Source organism: Myotis lucifugus, unplaced genomic scaffold (assembly GCF_000147115.1).
Source record: "Myotis lucifugus unplaced genomic scaffold, Myoluc2.0 scaffold_38, whole genome shotgun sequence".
Lineage (NCBI taxonomy): Eukaryota > Metazoa > Chordata > Mammalia > Chiroptera > Vespertilionidae > Myotis > Myotis lucifugus.
In genome coordinates, this window is record NW_005871086.1 from 798,865 (window position 1) to 819,875 (window position 21,011).

At 42.8% G+C, this 21,011-nt stretch overlaps 1 protein-coding gene and 1 pseudogene across 2 annotated transcripts; one reads left to right on the top strand and one right to left on the bottom strand.

The window, feature by feature from the left end:
• Nucleotides 1–233: 233 nt before the first annotated feature.
• On the top strand, nucleotides 234–1,371 carry LOC102420742 (annotated as a pseudogene).
• An 8,222-nt stretch (nucleotides 1,372–9,593) lies between these two features.
• Nucleotides 9,594–11,517, bottom strand: LOC102439949 (eukaryotic translation initiation factor 2D-like). 2 transcript variants are annotated; one of them, XM_014454701.2, is made up of 2 exons: nucleotides 9,973–11,517; nucleotides 9,594–9,800 (listed from the first exon to the last, which is right to left on the bottom strand). In XM_014454701.2, the coding sequence occupies exons 1-2, from the start codon at nucleotides 11,482–11,484 to the stop codon at nucleotides 9,669–9,671; spliced, it is 1,644 nt and encodes a 547-aa protein (XP_014310187.1). In that variant the 5' UTR covers nucleotides 11,485–11,517; the 3' UTR covers nucleotides 9,594–9,668. The 2 variants fall into 2 exon arrangements, with proteins under 2 accessions (XP_014310187.1, XP_006087487.1); XM_006087425.3 differs by having other exon boundaries at nucleotides 9,594–11,517.
• Nucleotides 11,518–21,011: the final 9,494 nt, after the last annotated feature.

Consider the following 21,011-nt stretch of genomic DNA (forward strand, 5'->3'; position numbering starts at 1 on the left):
GGAAGAATGAGGGGATGAATAAAGGGCTAGATTGCTGTCTGTGGAAACAAAAGTTACAATCAAATGGTCTAATTGAGGAGAGTTTAACAAAGGAACCACTTATAAAGGTGTACACAAGATAAGGGAAATCCAAAAGAAAAGAGGTAGTGGCCCTGCCCATCCTGTCAGCCCAGCTCCCCTTCAGGTTGCCAGGGCCAGGGCACTGGGTTATCTCATTGCTATGGGTGGTCACAATGGGGAAGTCAGATTTTCTTACTCCTAAAGCTATTGCCAAAGGGGTGAAATCCAAGGGGCTTCAGAAGCTGATACTGCCAGATGTGCTAGAAGCACTGCCGGGATGAGAATGGCTTTGAGTGTCACTGTATGTCTGAATCTCCTCAGAGACAACTGTTGCTGGCTTCAGAAAATCCTCAGTAGTTTACCTATTATTTTTTAGAGGAATTCCGAAATGACTTCCTAGAACTTCTCAGGCGATGCTTTGGCACAAAGAGAGTTCACAACAATGTGGTTGTGATGAGTATATCAGTAGCTGAGAGCACATCCACATGAATGCCACTCAGTGGGAGACTCTGACGGATTTCACAAGTGGCTGGGCAGAGACGGCTTGTGCAAAGTGGACGAGATGCCCAAAGGCTGGTGTATTCAGTACATTGACAGGGATCCAGAAACCATCTGCTGGCAACTGGAGCTAGAGAGAAAAAATAAGCAGGGCCTTGATGATGAATAAAAAATTGCCAAATTTATTGAACAACAGGTGAGAAGAGATCTGGAAGGGGAAGCAAAGGAGGCCCCTATTTTGGCAGAATTAAGCAGAGAAAACGATGATGAGAAAGTGACATTTAATTGGAATAAAAGAGCACAGAGTTCAACAGCAACATCTCCCAAGTCAAGTTCTTTGGGACCAAGTGCATTGAAGGTGATAGGGATGGCAGCGTCAGTGAAGTGGAATCTTCCCATAACTCAGCGCAACCAAAAGAAGAAAAGGAGATGGAAGAGGGAAAGAAAAGAGCTGCCCGAACAGATTACTGGCTGCAGCCTGAAATCATCATGAAAATTATAAACAAAAATCTGGGAGAGACATGTAATAACAGAAAGGGCACTGTTAGGGAAGTAACTGACAAATAGACAGCGGTTGTAGAGATGATTGACTCTGGAGACAAGCTGAAATTTGACTAGACTCATTTAGAAACAGTAATTCCAGCACCAGGAAAAAGAATTCTCGTTTTAAACGGAGGCTACAGAGGAAATGAAGGTACCTTAGAATTTATCAATGAGAAGACCTTTTTAGCTACTATAGTCATCAAAACTGGCCCTTTCAAAAGACGCAGAGTGGAGGAAATTCCCTACGAAGACATTTCTAAACTTGTTTGACTTTTAATATTTGTTAACATATTAAAATCCTAAAGTATCACGTGGGTGTTTGTTCCCCAAGGCATTCTGAGATCTACTGTGTGAGGGTGTTTCCTTTGTATATAGCAAATGGACTGATTTAAATATTACTGTATAGTTGTTCACTCAACTTGTAGAAAAATCTAGCTGTGTCTCATGAAGTAGCAAAACTAGGTAAATTTGTCTTTCTCATAACAAGACTACTACCATTCCAGACATCAATGCTGCATTCAAAATCAGAAGACACATAGCTGGTTGGTGAGGAAAGAGGACTTTCTTTTCTAAAGCGTTGCCTTTTTATCCGGTTAGCTTCCCAGAAGGCCCCTCGGTCAGAACCGAGTCACGTGGTCATTCCAATTGTCAGGGAGAACAGAAAAGTCGTTCAGCTTCAGTCTCCTGGCAGCTGGTAGAGGGCTAACATTCCTGGGTGCAACTCCTGGGTGCAACTCCAGAAGAGAAGGATTTGCTGAAGAAATCCCAACCCGCAGAGATGAACCCTTTAACTAAAGTGAAACTGATCAATGAGCTGAATGCATGTGAGGTCCAACTCGGTGTGGCCCATGAGGTGTCCTGGCACTCCCAGTAGGTCTTCCTTATGAACTGACCCAAGGGGACATCACCTGTATGTTCTCACAATATGGGGGATTGTTAGCTATGTAAATTTGTTTGATTGTTAGCTATGTAAATTTGTTTTTCTCACTTTTGTTTTCTTTATACTGTTTCTTTGATTTTTTAAAATTTTCATTAAAAGAATGTTATCCAAATCTACATATATACAGATTTAAGTGTAAAGAGATTGTTGAGTATTGCAAAATGTGCATCAGCTGCCATGTACAACTTTGGGAATATTGTGCTAATTTGTGAGTACCTTTGGAACTGTGCACTGGAACGTGAGGGGAAATAAGAAAATAGATGCTTGGCACCATGATAATATAAAATACATTGCAGTCATGCAATCTGAAAGAAAGAATTTGATAAGTTAGTGTTCTCTTTTATCAATATGTTTCTGCTGTCCAGATCCTTCCAATATATGGAAGCAGTGTCTGTCTGCTATCCTGGCAGTGGCACCATCTATAAGAAGTCTTGTCACCTAGATGTAGTTTCCTTTTAAAGATCTGGGCAAGATATATGGAGATGTTTCCCTTGAATTACCCTTGAATTAGAGCCATGTCAGTCATGAAAGATGAGGATTATGGGCTACTCTGGATCCCAAGTGATAGAGGGATCTCTGTATTCTTTTTAAAATATGTTTTTATTTATTTCAGAGAGGTAGGGAGCGGGGGAGAGAGATAGAAACATCAATGATGAGAGAGAATCATTGATTGGCTGCCTCCTGCATGCCCCGCACTGGGGATCAAAGCTGCAATCCGGGCATGTACCCTGATCAGGAATCGAAACTTGACCTTTTGGTTCATAGATTGATGCTCAACCACTGAGTCACAACGGCCAGGCTCTCTGTATTCTTTAATATATTTATTATTTTATATATTTATGTTTGTTACATTGGGGTTTTCTTAAATGTGAGGCCCAGGGAAAGGGGCCCCTCTTCCTGGTTCTAAGGGCAGTTCTGGCTGTATCTTCAGCACTTAGACAAAGTCAGGTAGTCATAGTAGATTCTGTTATGCCCAGATTTCAAGATCCCCACATACCAACAGGGAGCCATGTTCGATGCAAAAGCAAAAGGTCCTTTTATTGAGCTAGCCAGCCCGACTCCGCTCCAGGCCAGCGCAGCGACCGGAAGTAGAGTGAGATGGCGTGGGAAACTCAGGGTTTTAATAGGGGGTGGAGTGAGGGGACTGTGGGCCCTGCCGATTGGCCAGGTGCAAGCCGGGTCTTGTTACATAGGATGTGGTCATTTCTATGGCGCGCACGTCCCTGGATTGTCATTGGTTAGTTTAAAGAAATCCTAGGCGTGGCCAGCAGAGGCCTGGGCTTCCGGGAAGAAGGTGCTTTCCTGAGCACATGGCTACTGCCCCAACATGGAGGACACGGTAAGATGGAGGGCGTGGTCCTCGCCCTTTCAGATTCCTGAGAAGTATCTGATGAAATATATTCTGTGTGAATAGGATGAATGTCTGAAAGAGATATGGCTCACCATATAGTTGGTGAATTTTAAGAAGAGGTTCATTAGAGTACAGATAGTGGGGAAAAAGCTTTCAAGGCAGAAGTTTAGAATTGTTGACCATGAAGAGACCAACATTTAGAAATGTTCTCCAAACAAAACAGAGATAAAATCTTAAATTTGCCTTTGTACGGATGTAAGGAGGGTAATTTCTACTTAAACCATGAAGGCTGGGTCCTGAGTTCAGATTGTAAGAACACTGTTTCTTCAGAGAGCAAGGGATAAATAGCTCTGTTCTGAATGGGGATTGATAGATTGATTGTGAACTTTGAAATTAACTAGAATAGGCTTCGAAGCCTGAATGTTGGAAGAAACTGTGCCAAACCAAATTGTGTGGCATGAGATAGTATTTATACATTTTCCCAAATGTTATGTAGAGGTACTGTGGAAAGTCATTGTAAAATAATACACGTTCTTTACATAACTGTCCATCAGAGGAACGGGGAGGCCCAGACCAGGGAGGTGTAGGGGTAGAATAGGATAGCAGGCCACCCTTCTTAGAGAAAAATACTTTGTCTTTCGAATTTATATCAGAGCAACTTAACCAACGGACTGCAAAGCTGGGTAAGAAGTTCTCAGTGTGGACGTGTCCTTGAGCTATGCTTTGTCAAGACCACTTGCCTCCTACTCCTGCTTTCCTTCTCTATCTAGAGCAGTGATTCCCAAAGTGGGCGTCACCGCCCCCCGGTGGGCGCTGCAGCGATCCAGGGGGGCGGTGATGGCCACAGGTGCATTTAGGGGCAATGAGTAACTGCTATTAAAATTTAAAAAAAATTAATTTCCAGGGGCTGAGTAATATTTTTTCTGGAAAGGGGGCGGTAGGCCAAATAAGTTTGGGAATCACTGATCTAGAGGTTTAAGGGGAGAAGTTCTAGAAAGCAGACTTGGCAAATTTCAAGAGATAAGAGAGGAAGATAACTTTTATAGACTTGCACTTTTCCAGAAATTTTAGGTGTCTGCTGAAAACTGACATTTCTTATCTGTATCTCCTGTCAAAGAAAATAACATCTGTAATGTGGAGAATCTTAACTGCCTTAGGCCTTGTAGCAAATTTAGGTTGTAAACTTGCCTTCTGGGCTACATTGATATGGATCTACAGAATGTAGGGGAAAAGCCCTCCGTTTAACTACTTGCTTAGGGGAAGAAAGAAATTTGTGGCTCCTTATCTGGGGGGGACAAAGAAATTTGGCTGTAGCCTTGGCAAGCTGTCAGAAAATGATTATTGGCATATAAAGAGAAATTAATGATAGAGGATTTTTAGGGGAGCTCAGAGATGCAATATGTCTCCAGCAGTAAAGACGTCTGGGAAATGTTGGACTCACGGTTTAACTTCCTGACTATTTAACTGTCTGTAGCCTCAGGTTGGGCTGAATACCCAGAAAGCCAGAATGCCACCCAGGTCCAGGAAGGAGGTTAATGAGTGTAGAGTGTGATAACTGCCTGATGTTATCTGTTAGCTTAGAAATGCATTATTCTTTCTGGTTATCTCCATGACTACCACCATATAGTTTTACTATTAAAACCCTATAAAAAAGAGACCCTGTCCGGAGTGGGTGTGGATTTATTCCCGACTGGGCACCACTGGCAGCAAGCAGCTGCCTTGCCTGTGTATGTAAGTTTCTCTTATTAAAGCTCGTATGAATTTGAGTAAGGCTACGTGTCAGCTCTTCAGAATCAATCCTGAATTTAGATTGGGGCTTTCCCTCAACAGGATTATAATTAGTGAGATGAACTGTGGGAAATTATTTAACATCACTAGTAAAGAAATACATGTTAAAATATTAGGACACAGTTTCTCTTAATAAAATAGCAGTGAGACCTATATTCTATGCATAGCAGATTGCATTGTAAATAGATGCAAACTTTTGGAGGGTAGTTTACAATATGTCAAGAACCAAAAAGATGTTTGTGTCTTTTGATCCAGTGATCCCCTTTTTTTGGTGGGGGGGGGGTTATTCTAGAAACATTTAGAGAGTTCCTTCCATATGATAGATAGCACTCTACAGACTGATGTTAGAGATTGTGACCCTCAGAAACCGACAGTCAGCTGGGGGAAAACACACCTATAACTAGATAATAATAATATGAACAATGAGAAGAGAAGGGAAGATGGGGGGTTAACTGCAGGTCTAGGGAGTGTGTGGCAGGGGATGGGGAAGCTTTCTTCCAGGAAATGACAACAAATTGAATCTGGAAGGATGAATAATAAATTCCCTAGAAGACCAAGAGGGGACAGATGTTCCAGGCAGAGCCAGAACAAGACCAGGAGGTGACTGTCCATGGTTCACCATGGCTAGATAACAGGCCTGTAAGGAATTTCTGTAACTTATCCAAACATTCTCCAGGATGACTCCAGAACAATATTTCACACATTTAATTCTTTCCCTTGACTCTGGTTTTTATTTTCTGTCTAGAGGTACAAAGTCATCTCCTCCCTTTCCTGGGATAGACATTGGTAAATCATACCACCTTGGCCACAAACTCCCCTATGGTAGCAGCAGGCAAGCATATGCTGTGTTCTCTGGGTCCCTTTACCTCCACGCAGGAATTCATGACCTTGAGTCCCTGGTAAGAAGCAGAGATGAGTTCTCAGGTGGGAGAGATTGGCAACTGAAGTCTGTCAATGGAGTACCTGCATGATCCTTCTATTTCCTTGGCATTTCATCTGGCAAGGGGCCCTGGAGTTACCTTGGCAGAGGGGAGGGTTAGGTCATAATATAGGGGGAAGTGATGGGACATACTCTAGTAGTCTCCAGAGAGGAATGGACTTATTCCTGCTCACCAGCATTGTCAAGAGTGAGGTGAGAGGATCTTTTTTTTTTTTTTTTAAATATTTTTATTGATTTTGGAGAGGAAGGGAGAGGGAGAGAGAAACAGAAACATCAATGATGAGAGAGAATCATAGATCGGCTGCCTCCTGTACACCCCCCACTGGGGATCGAGCACGCAACCCGAGCATGTGCCCTTGACTGGGAATCAAACCATGACTTCTTGGTTGACAGGTCGACGCTCAACCACTGAGCCACTGCAGCTGGGCAGAGGTGGGCGGATCTTTTAGAAGAGCCAGAGAAGCCGTAGCCAGTTTGGCTCAGTGGATAGAGCGTCAGCCTGCGGACTCAAGGGTCCCAGGTTCGATTCCAGTCAAGGGCATGTACCTTGGTTGCAGGCACATCCCCAGTAGGGGGTGTGCAGGAGGCAGCTGATCCATGTTTCTCTCTCATTGATGTTTCTAACTCTCTATCCCTCTTCCTTCCTCTCTGTAAAAAATCAATAAAATATATGGAAAAAAAATAGAAGAGCCAGAGAAGGTCAGCAGACATGATTAATAGCTTAGAGATTATAACCTACAGGAAAAGTTAAAAGAAAGGCCTTGGGAAAGGAAGTTTTGCATCACTAAGAAGATTCAACATATAGTTGGTTTTTACATTCCAACTCTTCTCAAAATGGAACAATCTCAATTGGTTACAACTGAATTGACTGCATTAGTCCCAAAGGCATTCAGATAAGCAGCGCATGTGAGAAAGCACTCTCTAGTATTGAGCCATGTAGACACTTGAGCAAGGATCTGGGAGGCTCCGGAGAACTCTACAAGTAAGAGAAGCCCTGTCATCCCCCTGCCACGCTGCAAAGGGCTGGATGGGCGAGAACCTAGTTTAGGAGTTTTCCTTTCACCAGGGCAGCCCTGTCTCATTCCATAAAGATTTACTTAGCATGTGCTATGGACCCTGCATCATAAGTGAATATGTATCTTTTTACTTCAAATTTCCAGATGAGGGACAATGATTCCTGTTTATGGGCTTGTGGCAAATCAGAAAGAGGTCAGAATCACAGGGAAGCCCTGAACCCAGGAGGAAGGAAGCTAGGCAGGGCCGAATGGTCAGGCTGAAAGAAAAACAGACTAAGGAGAGCCCTAGGGGTGACTCAGGCTGTAGTGCATAAAGCTAGTGAGGGCATTTGGAGAGCTGATCCAGAGTGTGGACTGTGACAAAAAAATCTTGAGACCAAAGCTGTAGCGCTGGTAGTGGAAGGAGAAGACTACTAGAGGGTGAGGGTTTTTCTTTATAGAACCTGGGAGGGCATGAGAAAGGCCGTCTAAGCAGCACCTATTCTTTTCCTCAGATCTCAGCTCCTGCCCCCCTCCCCCCCTGCCCAATCAAGGGTCCCTCAGGCCCTCTTCCCTTCCTTCCAGCCAACTTTCAGAAACCTCTTCCTCACTGGGAAACCATGAATACTATTTTCCTCAGGTTCTTTGATATCCTGGCTTCAAGTTAGAGAACCCCAGGACTACTTAGGGGAAACAGGGCTTGTGGGGAGCAGTCAGGTGGAGGCTGGTGTAGGACTTATGCTTTCTGTTTAGACTTTGTTCTTCCTTAGCCTCTTCTCATCTGGATAAAGGGGGACAATCAGATTCCTTCCTCATATGACCTGTAGCACAAAAGAGGTTCAGGGCGCGGAGGCAGTTATTTGGGGATTCCAGGAGTCGGGCTGTTTTCCATTTCTTTCTTTCCATCTTCCAGGCCATGCATGGGTCTGATTTCCCCAAGGACCACTGGGCGCCTGCTGTGCAGTCTCCCCACACATTGCTTGACATCCTACTCGAGTGTCAGTACTGAAAGCCTCTACTAATGGGGTAGTAGCCTACTCAGCTCCACCACATCCATTTTCTCCCTACAGCTGGGCACTATAATAATATACCTTAGGAGTAGGGACACTTCACACCTCTCCTGGGGCAGAATCCCAGACTCTAACTCTGTGGGATCCTCAGCCCAGGGCCTGGTAAAGGGGCCTCATGCCTGGGATCAAGACCGTGAATGTAAGGATTCTCATTGGAGGGCCAGAGGAAGCTGTGGTAACTCTTTTGTGGTACTGGGGAGAGGAGTGGGAAGGCAGGGGGTTAGGGCCCAAATGAGGTCAAGTGAATGCAAGAGAAAGAGGAGGCTGGTGATGCTTTCTTAGTTTGTAGTGAAGCAGGTTTCTAACTGTGGGGGACTTTATTTTTATGGGTAATTTGAAGGGCTTGCCAATATTCCAGGCTGCTTCTCACCTAGCTGTCTGACTTTGGGCAGGTCATTGAAATTTTCTGAAGGTCAATTATCTCCTTATAAAATACTTGCCTTAACTCACAAGGCTGTGGTGGGAATCAGATGAAAAAAACAACTTTTGCGATCCCTGAAGCCCTTTACAAATGTAAGCTATGGCAATTGCTGTACTGAGGAGCAACTAGGTGAGCATCATAGATTTTTGGGGATAAGAAGAGGTGGCCGACTGGGGAAGAGGTGGCCGACTGGGGAAGAGCCACTCTGTCTCCTCCTCGTAATTGCCCTTCCTGCCAGATCCCAAGCTGATTTGCCCGTTTTCCAGCTTTTTTATTCCCGTTTCACCTGGAGAATCTTCGCTGGATGCACAGTGTGGGATGGAAGTGGGGGTAGCATCTACTTCGGGGGAGCGGGGGGCTTGGTCCCACCCTCGGGTGATGCTCCCTGAGTTATGGAGCCAATTTGTTCAGGAGCCGCTGTAATAAAACTCCCAAAGGCGTGGGTCCTGATCCTGGCTGTCAGCGACTTGGCGGCTCCAACCCTCTCTTCTCCTGCAGAGGCGCCGCCGCCGCACTGGACGGCAGAGGGCGCTATGCTGCTTGCTCTGGTGATCTTTCCCTCTTGGTTCTACTTAGTAAGGCTGGCCCGGCTTCGATCTTATAAAAACCTTTTTGAGCCCAGAGGAGAACGAACAAGAAATAGATACGTAAGATTTAAATAACTCATAACAGATCAGCTTCCACGCACAAGATTTTTACCCTTCCACAGTGAAATGGCCCCACAAGCTCGGTCTCAATCTCCCTGTGGCCTTTGGGATAGTCACACTCTTTTCCAGTTTGTTCCAATCTTTTACTGCTTCAGTAAACCTCAATTTTGTGAACTTCCATGTACAGGACTTCAGATTTAACGGACAATATTTCCAGGCTGTATGCAATTATGTGAAAATTAGCACCCTGTTAATTTTAAAATGATTTTAACCAAGACTTGCTCATAATTAAATTAACAGGTTATGTTTGTTATTAATTCACTGTTACTTTATTTATTTATTTTTTAGATTAGAATAAAAATTTATTCTGGTAAAGAATTATATGTTTTTTTATTTGCAAAAGCTGAAAACGCTCCTATGAGTGAGCAGCCCAGAACCAGGATTCCACGGGATCGACCACATGAAGCAAGAGTCTGTCACTTCTTCTTGCCAGGCTTGGGGGCCTTTTCGAGGCCTTGGATGTGTTTCCGAGGAAGCTGATATTCTTCAAGCAACAGCCGGCCGAGGTGGACCTGGTTTCCCTGGATCTGGACCTGCAGGCTGTCCTTAGCCCCAGGGGCAGGAGTGACAGTGGTGCTAGCCTGGCATCGCTGCTGCAGGGTGGCAGCCACTGTGCATGGGTCCAGACCGTAGGCCTCCAAATTCCGGACCACAGTCACCTTTTTATTGGAAGCTCTCTGTGCTAGGGTGATGTCAATGGGGCAGATTTTGCCTTTCTTCACAATGGGCTCTTGTCCGGGAAAGGTCACTTGATAGGCAGGCTGCAGTTTCCCCAAACATCTGGTCAGAAGACTGTCCCATGGAAGCTTCATGACTATGTGCTGTTCACTGTTCTCTAAGATGCAGTCACACAGGATGGGATCCAAGTGTACGAGATTTTTGTTGTCTGCGTCAACCAGGTCATTTTTCTTGGCATAGTTAATGATGACCATCCGGACCTCACTGCCCTCGAGAATGCTCCCCTTCTTGTGGCCAGACTCCTGGAAGAGCAGGCTCATGCTGGCTGGGACACAGTAGAGGGGTTTTATATCTGGAGGGCGATAGGGCTGTTCCCTGCTATCCTCCTGGATAGTTTGGGAGGTCGGGGAGGGCTCAGGTATGACCAAAGATGTGATCCTGGGGTGTTTCCAGTCCACAGCCACAATGCTCTCCACCCCTTTGCTCAGCTCCTTGACCTGTATAATCTGCTCCTGCTGCATTTGCTGCAGGAACTTAGAGAGTTTTTTGTAGCTTGACTTCTTTATGTCCAGTTGCCGTCCTTCAGGGCAGCAGGAGAACACATGGCTACCGAGGAACGCGCTGGTGAGTAGAGGGAGGTCGGTCTTTTTGACTCGGCACTTCAAAGCATGCAAGAAGCATTGCTGTAGCAGTTCATCCATTTGCTCTTGAAGGGTCTTGCTGTCTGCGGGGTCTGGGTTCAGGCCCCTGACGCCAGGGTCTTCTGAGGCTTCTGGTAGGGTCTTCTCCCCACACATCTGCTGATCTTCCCCATTCTCCTCCTCCTTTCTCTCCAGGGTAAGGCGCCTCATGTCATCCTGCAGGGTGGGGCCTGCCTGGACAGACCCCTTCTCTTCACTGACATCTGAGGCATCCAGGGTCAGTGGGGCAATGAAAGGTGGAGAGGATTTGTCTCCAGATCGCCACAAGTGGTCCTTGTAGGTGTGGAGCACAGAGAAGCCCCTTCCCTTCAGGCCTGAAGTCAGCATCTCAGATGTGGACATGGCAGCCACTCCGATGGCCACGGGGGCCCTGTTTCCCACCAAGACAATGGCACAGAGGTCACCCTTCTGTACCTGAGGCAGACCAGCAGGGGGCACCACTATTCCCGGCAGCATCAAATCTGCTCCCCGCACCAGTTTTTCGAGCACCAGAGGCCATGTTGTGAATGCTGGTAGAAGATCAGGATAGGACCACAGGGTGTACACTGTCGGGTACAGATTTTTCTCCAGTTCAAATAGGACGGGGTTACCACCACTCACGTACACAGTCACGGCATCCCCTCTGTGAGCATACAGCTTCACGATGCTGAGCTCTTCCTTCCCAGGCACCAACTCCGAGGCCTGGTCGGTCCCCAGGGCGGGGAAAGCAGCTGCCACGTCAGCTCGAAGCTTTCTCCTGTCCGATCCCTTGATGGCCGTGTTGGACTTGACCCGAAAGGCCTTAGAAAACATGTTTGCTGGAGTGGCCTGAGGAAGAGAAGAGCACAGAAGCCAGAGGCTGTCAGGAAAACGAGAGCACGGTGTCTCCCCACCCCGCAGCCCTGGGCGCAGCCATGCTGGGGCCTGGCTGGGATATGGGCCCGTGTGAAAACCGTGGCCGCGCAGCTTCGCGGCCAACCCCGGTGGCCAAATTCACTGTTACTTTAAACAAATTTTAGCTACTAGGGCATATGTGGGGGAAAACACTAGTAATTTTACCGACATCAATAAATAGTTCATATCTATTTATAGGGGTGCCAGAAGAGAGAGAGCAAGATATTGAAAACCTATTTGAAGAAATAATGACAGAAAACTTCCCTACCTTGTTGGAGTCCAGCCCCAGCATGTCCAGGGGTTCCCAAAGGTGTGGACGGAGTCGGAAAAGAAGCAATGACACGGAGACAGCATTGAGTTGATCAGCAGCCAAGCCAGGTTCTCTAGCCAAGTTCTGTGTTTATTGTCTTGTTACATCTGTATTTATACCAGTAGATTTTAATCCTATCAATTCTATTCCTAAGGTTAGGGCGTTTCTTATCTCCATTCCAAGGTTACTCTATTGTTCTATTAAGCTACAACGAAATAACTGAAGGAGATTATCCTAAGTAAAGATTATGTAGCTTAAGCTTGATTGTTTGTAGTTAAAGTGATTAATTACCTGCCTGGCACTTAGTTAAGGGGTTTTATTCCCTCCCTAACTCCAGGGAAAAATCCCCACCTGGGGAAACAACCTTTCTCAGAGAGGTGACTTTGGTTTAAACACATAGCGCTAAGAAGGGGAGCAAACATATTAAGAACAGTATGCCATATACCCCAGGTCCCTTGAAACATATGCTGTGCAGATGTTTCTTCCCTGCAGCGACTGTATCAAGCAGCAAGGATGGACCGGGTTCCAGCACTACCTGGTGAAGAATAGACTTACAAGTCCAAGAAGCACAGAGAACCCCAAACAAAAGGAATCCAAAGAGGACCACACCAAGACACATCATAATTAAAATGCCAAGGGCAAAGACAAAGAGAGAATCTTAAAAGCAGCAAGAGAAAAACAGTTAGTTACCTACAAGGGAATACCCATACGACTGTCAGCTGATTTCTCAACAGAAACTATGTAGGCCATAAGGGAGTGGCAAGAAATATTCAAAGTGATGAATACCAAGAACCTACAACCAAGATTACTTTACCCAGCAAAGCTATCATTCAGAATTGAAGGTCAGATAAAGAGCTTCACAAATAAGAAAAAGCTAAAGGAGTTCATCACCACCAAACCAGTATTATATGAAATGCTGAAAGGTATCCTTTAAGAAGAGGAAGAAGAAAAGATAAAGATAAAAATTATGAACAACAAATACATATCTATCAACAAGTGAATCTAAAAATCAAGTGAATAAATAATTTGATGAACAGAATAAACTGGTGAATATAATAGACTCAGGGCCATAGAAAGGGAGTGGACTGACAATTCCCAGGGGGCAAGGGGTGTAGGGGGTGCAGGAAGAGACTGGACAAAAATCGTACACCTATGGATGAGGACAGTGCGAGGGGGGGGGGGCGGTAAGGGCAGAGGGTGGGGTGGGAATTAGGTGGAGGGGAGCTATGGGGGGACAAAAGAGGAACAACTGTAATCTGAACAATAAAGATTTATTTTAAAAATTACAGTAATACACATAGAAAACTTTTTTGTGAAATTAATTTAAATTACACAGATGTGTCTACATAACTAAAAACAGATAAACTAATTTGTCAATTTTTTAACATACACATTTGGAAAATCTGCTTTATTATATAGTGGACTTACGGCTTTAATGGAACGCCCCTTACCTGAATTAGTCTGTTATATCGAGGTTTTACTGTATAAACAAGCTAGAATGTATATCCTAGACCAAAATAACAACAATAAACCCCGGGTATTTGGCTGGCGACAAGCTCACTCCCATTCACTGCCAGCATTCCTAGGACCTGGCACACTGAAGCTCCTGCATGTGTGGGGTGGGGAGAACTGTGGGTTGGCAACACCCAGCCTTCCAGATGCACATGTGTGTCACTGGCTCATGGAAGCCTGGAAGAGCATTATTTTTTCAGAACATAACATGACCGGTAGAATGTTTTCCTTGTAACATTTCCAGTACCCCCTCTGCACATAGAAGTCAGCATTACTGTTTCAAGGTTTTGGTCCTTTACTACTGGAGAGAGTGAAAATTAGTACCTGTTTATATGTGTTAGATAAACGTAGATACAAGTAAGGACAACTAGTTTAGTTTAGAAAATATAGAAAAATTTAGAACAAATTGCAAGCTCTCACTTTCAAGCAACTGCTATGGAGTAAGCACTTTAGTGAAATGGACTCATTTAACCCTCACAACAACCCACAAGGTAGATACTAGTATTTTCATTTTAAAGATAGCAGAGGCCCACATAGTTAACAGATAGTAGTGGCAGAACTAAGAGTGTCTCACTTAAAAGTCAAAGTGTTCCTATTTATTCCCAACTGCGTCTTAGAGGGAGCTGGGATGCACAGTATGTTTGGGGTAAATCCTTTTCTTCTTGCCTCGGTTTCTTCATCTCTAAAATAGGAACAATCATCCAGGATAACCAATCTGTACTATCAGGTTTATTTTCTAGGTATAATGTTATTCCCATAATGAAATATGTACTATGGAATGTGAGAAATGGAAGGGGGTATCCATTCTGGTGATTTTCATCTGTTACATTTCCAAGGACCCCTGTCATGATGACTGCATGTGAGACACGTGTTTTTAGAACATACTGAATAAACAAATATGTTGACTTTTGGCCATTTTAATTGATCACTTTGCTTTGTCATCTTGCTATGTGGAATTTCTTTTGTTACTAAGCAAGTTTTTTTTTCATATCTCTCAACTGAAACATTCTTATAGGTGATGAGGATGTAGAAATGAATTAAGTATATTGCAGCCCCTCTGTAGAGACAGCTGTACTCAAGTGTTTATAATATGAAGCAAAACCCATACACTGTAGTCAAGACTAAGCCCTGCTCTGATTAGCTTATTCAGTGGGTTTCTAAATTTGTTGTTTGTTTTAAAAATAATTTTTTGGAGTTGGTGATAACCTTTCCTAACAGAGGGTTTCACTATAGAAAATTTGGATTCCTGGCTTGCCTTAAAATAGCCCCAAATGGAGCCACATTAAGCCACCATTATCTCAATGTAACCATCAGCTGAAGTTGAGCAGCAGCTGCATTTCTTATTTATTTATTTATTATTATTTTTTTATTGCTTAAAGTATTACAAAGAGTATTACATATGTCTCCCCCCACCCCCCCTTGACATTCCCGCGGCCTCCCCTGCCCCCCAGTGGCTTGTGTCCATTGGTTATGCTTATATGCATGCATACAAGTCCTTCGGTTGATCTCTGACCCCAGCAGCTGCATTTCTTACGGGGGCAATAGTTCAGGAGGTTTTCACTGACTCTACTCCTCCCTCCTGACTTCAGCCTGTCTGTTTACTCAGTGATGATACTTGCCTGACTCCTGTAGACATTTGTGTTATGACCCATCAAGCTTGTTAAGGTTCTGCGAGAGATCTAGACAATACTCTACCCAATCCCTGACCATCCTCCTTCTTTAAATTGTGTTCGGAGCATATCCCCAAACACACTTTTTAAGAAGTTTCTACCATAGGTTCCATCTTCACATTTTAAACTGCCCTCCATTCCCTCCAAATTAAATCCAAATGATCTAATTGATAGGAAAGATCTTGGGCTGAGGATCTGTTTATTTGAAACAGGAATCAATACAAACTCATGTTAATGAAGTTACCCTGAATTGTCAGCATGGTTTTGTCTTTAATACCAAAGGACTGCTACATATGAACTCTTATTTCATTAGTTTAATCACCACATCAGTGTCATAGCAGCCGCTGAATCATCAGCTAATTTTATTATGCTAGTATTTGTAATCAAGAGACATTCTATGACATAGTCCCAGGAAAAAGTCTTCTGCATTGTGGCAAGAACAACTGTTGAGAACGTTGGCCACAGGGTTGCCCAAAGCCATCTTGATGTCCAGCATTTGCAAATCCCCAGGGCACTCTTGCAATGTCTGCCTGCTCAGTGATAATACCTGCTAATAAAGCGATACCAGCCGTCAGTAGCTTCCTTCGCATGGATTTTCTAATGCTCTAGCTATCTATGGGAACGACAACACACATTGCTTGTTGGTATCACTTAAAGGACTGTTGTAATAACATGGTGCAGGTTATTTTACTTGCGATCAATGGAGGGAGCTAAGTAACCTGAGCTCAAATGACAATTGATGTACTGGTCTCTCCCTGATCTCTTAGGTCTGCTTTATTCTTGTATGGGGCCTCCTACATATCTCCTCTGTAGGCCATTGAACAAAAGCAGATCTTGACCCCTTTGATCAACTTTCTGGAACGAAATAGGAAAGTATAGAAAAGGCTGCAGTAATTCACTTGAGGTAATCATTTCTGAGGGACACTCTGAGTGTATCACCTTGCCATTGGCACAGATATGGAAGGTGGATTGGGTCAGTAGGTCAGTAGTTAGGTCTCACCGAGGAGGGCTATTGCAGGGAGGCCTTGCAGAGACTTCCTAGGGATCTCTCTTGTCAGTTTTTTATCATTCAAGAGGGAATGGAAAGGAACTAACTTCATGGTGTTACAGGGCCTTGCTGTTTGTGTTAGTCATTTGGTCTAGAAAAAATTCTATGATCTTGACATATCGTTGTGTATCATAATTGCCCATGAGCTTCCAGTCTTGTGATTAGAGCTTTGGAGGACACAAAATTGTCTTTATTCCTAATTTTCATTTCCAGTGCTTAGAGGAGGGCCAGGCATATCATAAAACTTAGAATGTGTATGCGGAATGAATGAATAGTTGAACATTGTTAGAACCCCTTAAGAATAAATGAAGATTTATGAAATCAAATATCCACAGCTAGGATGTGAGGATGTGGCTAAAATGCATTCTGAGCTTTTCCTATTTAATCACGTCATGGCACAGAAAAAGAGTAATTTTACACAAATTTTCATTCTTCTTCCAGACCAGTTATTTTCAGTGACTTTGTGGCTTTGAAATTTCTAGAGGTACTTTTGGTAACTATACTGATTGGAGAGGGGGTTAGTATTGGCATTTAATGGGTAAGCTCCAGTTGTGCTCAGTGTACAGCAACACTGTAGAAAAGTCCTGAAAAATAAAGAATTAGTGCACTTCCTACAACTTATGATTCCCCTCTTGGATGTGGATGAGAAAATAGCTTATAAATATCTGAGTCTCTAACCAATTCCTTTATATTTTTCATAATTTTAAAACAAAAAATTTGCTGAGAATATAACTACCATGTACTATATACTGAGGAAATTTTTACTTCTTTCTAGGTCTTTGCAAGCTCTTTGATAGATTGGGGCTGGACAGTGAGCTACAGGTGCCAAGGAGGGTTTCATCTTCCTTGTCACGGAATCTTGCTTACGTGGACTTGAGATGGATCAGTCATTGGTCCCTATTTCTCAGGGACTCTTGCTAAAACTGAGGCAGAAGCAATGAGCGTTTTAAAAATAAAAAAATGTTTCAATTATAGTTGACATACAGTATTATATTAGTTTCAGGTGTACAATATAGCAGAATCAGCTTTTTAACATACTCTACTCATGGAATCAGAGCAAACATAAATAAATGGTCACAGAATTCTTTCATTAACCCTATGAAAAATATGAAAAACTGTCTTGGCAAGCAATTAGAAACACTTCCACAATAATGAGACTAGAGAGCTTGCTTGGTTTAACCCCTCTTTTGAACAGAATTGGATAATTATGACCAAATATTTGGCCTTGGACATCATTATTTCTACTGTTCTTGGGTCTTTTATTCTTCTCTTAAAGCATTTTTCCAGGTAGAATTTTTAATGTTAAAGCTCAAGATAAAGCTGTTTGTAAATTTATGAAATGTGTACAACTGGTGCTGTGAGATGACTGATGTTAGGGAGTACACAGATTGATATTAAAAGTGTTATTTCAATGTTAATGAGTAATCAATGTAACAAATCTGTGGTTTCATGTGTATTATTGCTTAGAACAAAGCTGTGTGAAACAGTGAGTTGATAAAAAGGAAATAATAATACAGATGGAATGGAGCTATGGTGCAGGTTGCCTCATGTCTGGGAAGCCCTAAACAGTCAGGCTTACCTGGGTCTACGCCCTAATTGTCAGGTTTCTCAATTTGAGCCATTCCACTTATTTCCCAACAATAGTCATTACTGTGATACCTTTAGACGTTGGGGTTTTCCCTTTGATGACTTTCTGAGGAATCTTTGGCTTCTTAACCGTTAAGGTATGTTCTTCCAAAGCTAGAATGTCTTCTTGCAAGGAGAATCATCCCTTACTCCCTCTCAGTCTCCCACATGCCTCACATACTTCCTTTAGGAGGGATGAGCTTGACTGTTAAAGTGCATGGGCTTTAAAAAAAGACAGATCAGGTTTTGACTCACAGTTCTGCTAGTCAACAACCATATGACTTCAGACAAGGAACTTGCCTTTTCTTTTCTACCAGAAAAACAGTAAAATTCTTTACATTACATAGACAAGATGGTGGGTCACTCTGGATCCTGAGCACAGGTGACCAAACTAAAAAGTGTAGAGTGTTATCAACTGGACAGCAATATTGTGAAGCTTAATCCAAATGTCTTGTATGAAATAGCTGTACCAAAGAGGTGGTGGTTTCCTTGTTCATTCCCAACACTCCTTGCATTTATTTTCATAGGCATAAAAATTGTGAATGATGCTGAGGTATTTTAGGCTGTACAGCACCTGTCAAAGCTTCTTTTTAGATTTAATGAGTTTTAGGCCTTTTGTTTTTCTATTAGACCAGAGGTTGGTGAATCTTATTGGGGACTAGTGGCCCGGTGTATGAATATGTGCACATTGAAAGGAAATGAATTAGAAGAAATATTTTAATATCGCTATTTGCCCTTTCTCTATAATAGAAATGTCAAATTCATGATTGACAATGACAGATGGAAACACACGCGTGCAATTGGTGCCAGCGAGAGTTTTATATGTATTGTGCATGTGCAAGTCAACTTAACCTTTTATAGATATAGAATAAACTTGCTTAATTAGACCTGCTTTCTGATTTAGCTAAACTTTTTCCAGCCCAGTGAAGCACCCCGACTTCTCTTTCAGGTAATTGTCAGCAATACAGCAGTAAATATCAACACGAAGCAGATTATTATTGTAGATCATGTAGGGAGAACAAAGGGTAAAATATTTAACTGCAGCAGTGTTTGACTATATTCTGTGCAGTGAGAAAACATGAAGTCATTTTCAAGGTTCATCATTTCTTACTTCTTTTCAGTCGGGTCAAATTTCTAAGCTTTCTAAATCTCCTTTTTCCGGCTAATGTAAAGAAAATAGGACTCTACCAAGTCTCCTATCAACCTAATTCAGGACTTCTGTGAGGATCAAATGAAATGAGGCATGGGAAAATGCTTCACAGACATTTGGTTACAGTGTAAAATGATAAGCAAGTTATGTTCCTGGGCTGAAGAAACTCCAAGGAGGCTAGTCACTAGGGAGAGGAAACCAGGTGTTGCTACATGACGTCATTACTCAGACGAACACTTAGCATATTAGCATTTTATATAAATAAATATAAATATAAATATAAATATAAATATAAATATAAATATAAATATAAATATAAATATAAATATATATATATATTAGAGGCTCGGTGCATGAAATTTGTACATGGGTAGGGTCTGTAGGCCTGGCCAGCGATCAGGGCTGATTAGGGCCTTTTTTCCCCCTGGCTGTGGGCTGCCGGCTGGGGCCTTCCTTTGTTCCGCGCCACCCCCTGGTGGTCAGCACACATCATAGTGAGTGGTCGAACTCCCAGTTGGTTGAACTCCCAAGGGGACAATTTGCATATTAGCCTTTTATTATATAGGACAGTCAAAGACAGGAACTACTTCACTAATGTTGCTGACTGACTGATACTCCCTAGTGCATGAGCTGATTAGTCAATCTTTACACCTAGACTGTCTCAGAGGCATAATATCATCCATAGTCTTCTATGCTGATCTTATCTCTCTTGCAATTAAAAAACAGCTCTGAGGAATAGGAATTTGCATGTTGCTTGCAATATAATAGTTACATGTTTTTTTTGATAGTCTTAAAGTAACAACAGTAAGTATACACTGAGTGGCCAGACTTTTATGACTGGCCAGATTATTATGACCACCCCATCAGTACAATGAAGTGAATTAGTTATGCAAATAATAATAATAATAAAACCTTGAGAGTATTTGCTTAGGAAGTTTTCAATATTCAGTACTTTTGGAAGTGTCAATGAAGTACTGATGGGGTGGTCATAATAATCTGGCCGATCATAATAATCTGGCCTCTCGGTGTATACACTATATTAGATTTCATCAGAGAAGCTATATCTATCTAAATATCTATCTATCAATACATTTATTATGAGGAATTGATTCATGCAATTATGGAGGCAGGCAAATCCTGAGACCCATGGTAAACTGGAGACTCAGGAGAGCTCACAGTGCCAGTTTGAAGGCCAGCAGTCTTGAGACCCCTGAAGAGCTGATGTTTGAGTCAGAAGCTGGGAAAAGCCAATGTCCTAGCTTGAAGGCCATTAGGCAGGAGAATTCTCTCTTATTTGGGGGAATGATCATCTTTTTTGTTCTATTCAGGCTTCAACTGATTGGATGAGGCCCACCCACATTAGGGAGAGTAATTTGTTTTACTTAGTTTACTGATTTAAATACTAATCATACCCAAAAATACTCTCACAGAAACATGACTAAATATCTGGGCACCTCATGGCCTAATCAAGTTGACACATAAAGTTAACCATCACATATACATACACATATAAATATATAATACAATAATTTTATTTCAGGTAATCAGGATTTAGGTATAATCTTTAAAAAAATCAGATTTACATAGCAGAAAAATTAAAAAATGTGGATTGCATTTTCTGTAGACATTTCTTCACACACACACACACACACACACACACACACACACACTTACTCCTTAATCAGGAATTCAGAAAACTACAAAGAGTTTGAGCTGGAAAGAATTTGTGAGGTGCTGGAACTGAATGTGTAAGAGGAAGGAGGATACGTCAAAGTGAGTTCCTCAGGTGAGTAGTTTGAGGAATGAGAAGAGATGGAGAAAGAGAATGTGATGTACTGAGGGTCTGAGGTCCAGGTAAATCAGGTGAAGTGAGACACAGATGCCTTTCTTTGTCTCTTCATTCCCTCCTCCAGGACAGAAAACATGACTTAGATGTGGACCCTCTTCTTTCTCACTTCTAGACAAGACTGTCTTCCTCTACATCAAGAACTTTGTAAATCTCCCTAATCAACAGCCCAGACTCCTCCGCTCCATCAGTAGGGATTAGAGACACTCTTTGCATATGAAGTAAGATCACCCCACCCTGACAGGGCCGATTCTCCTTGCTCAGCAGCATTCGGCACAGGTGAT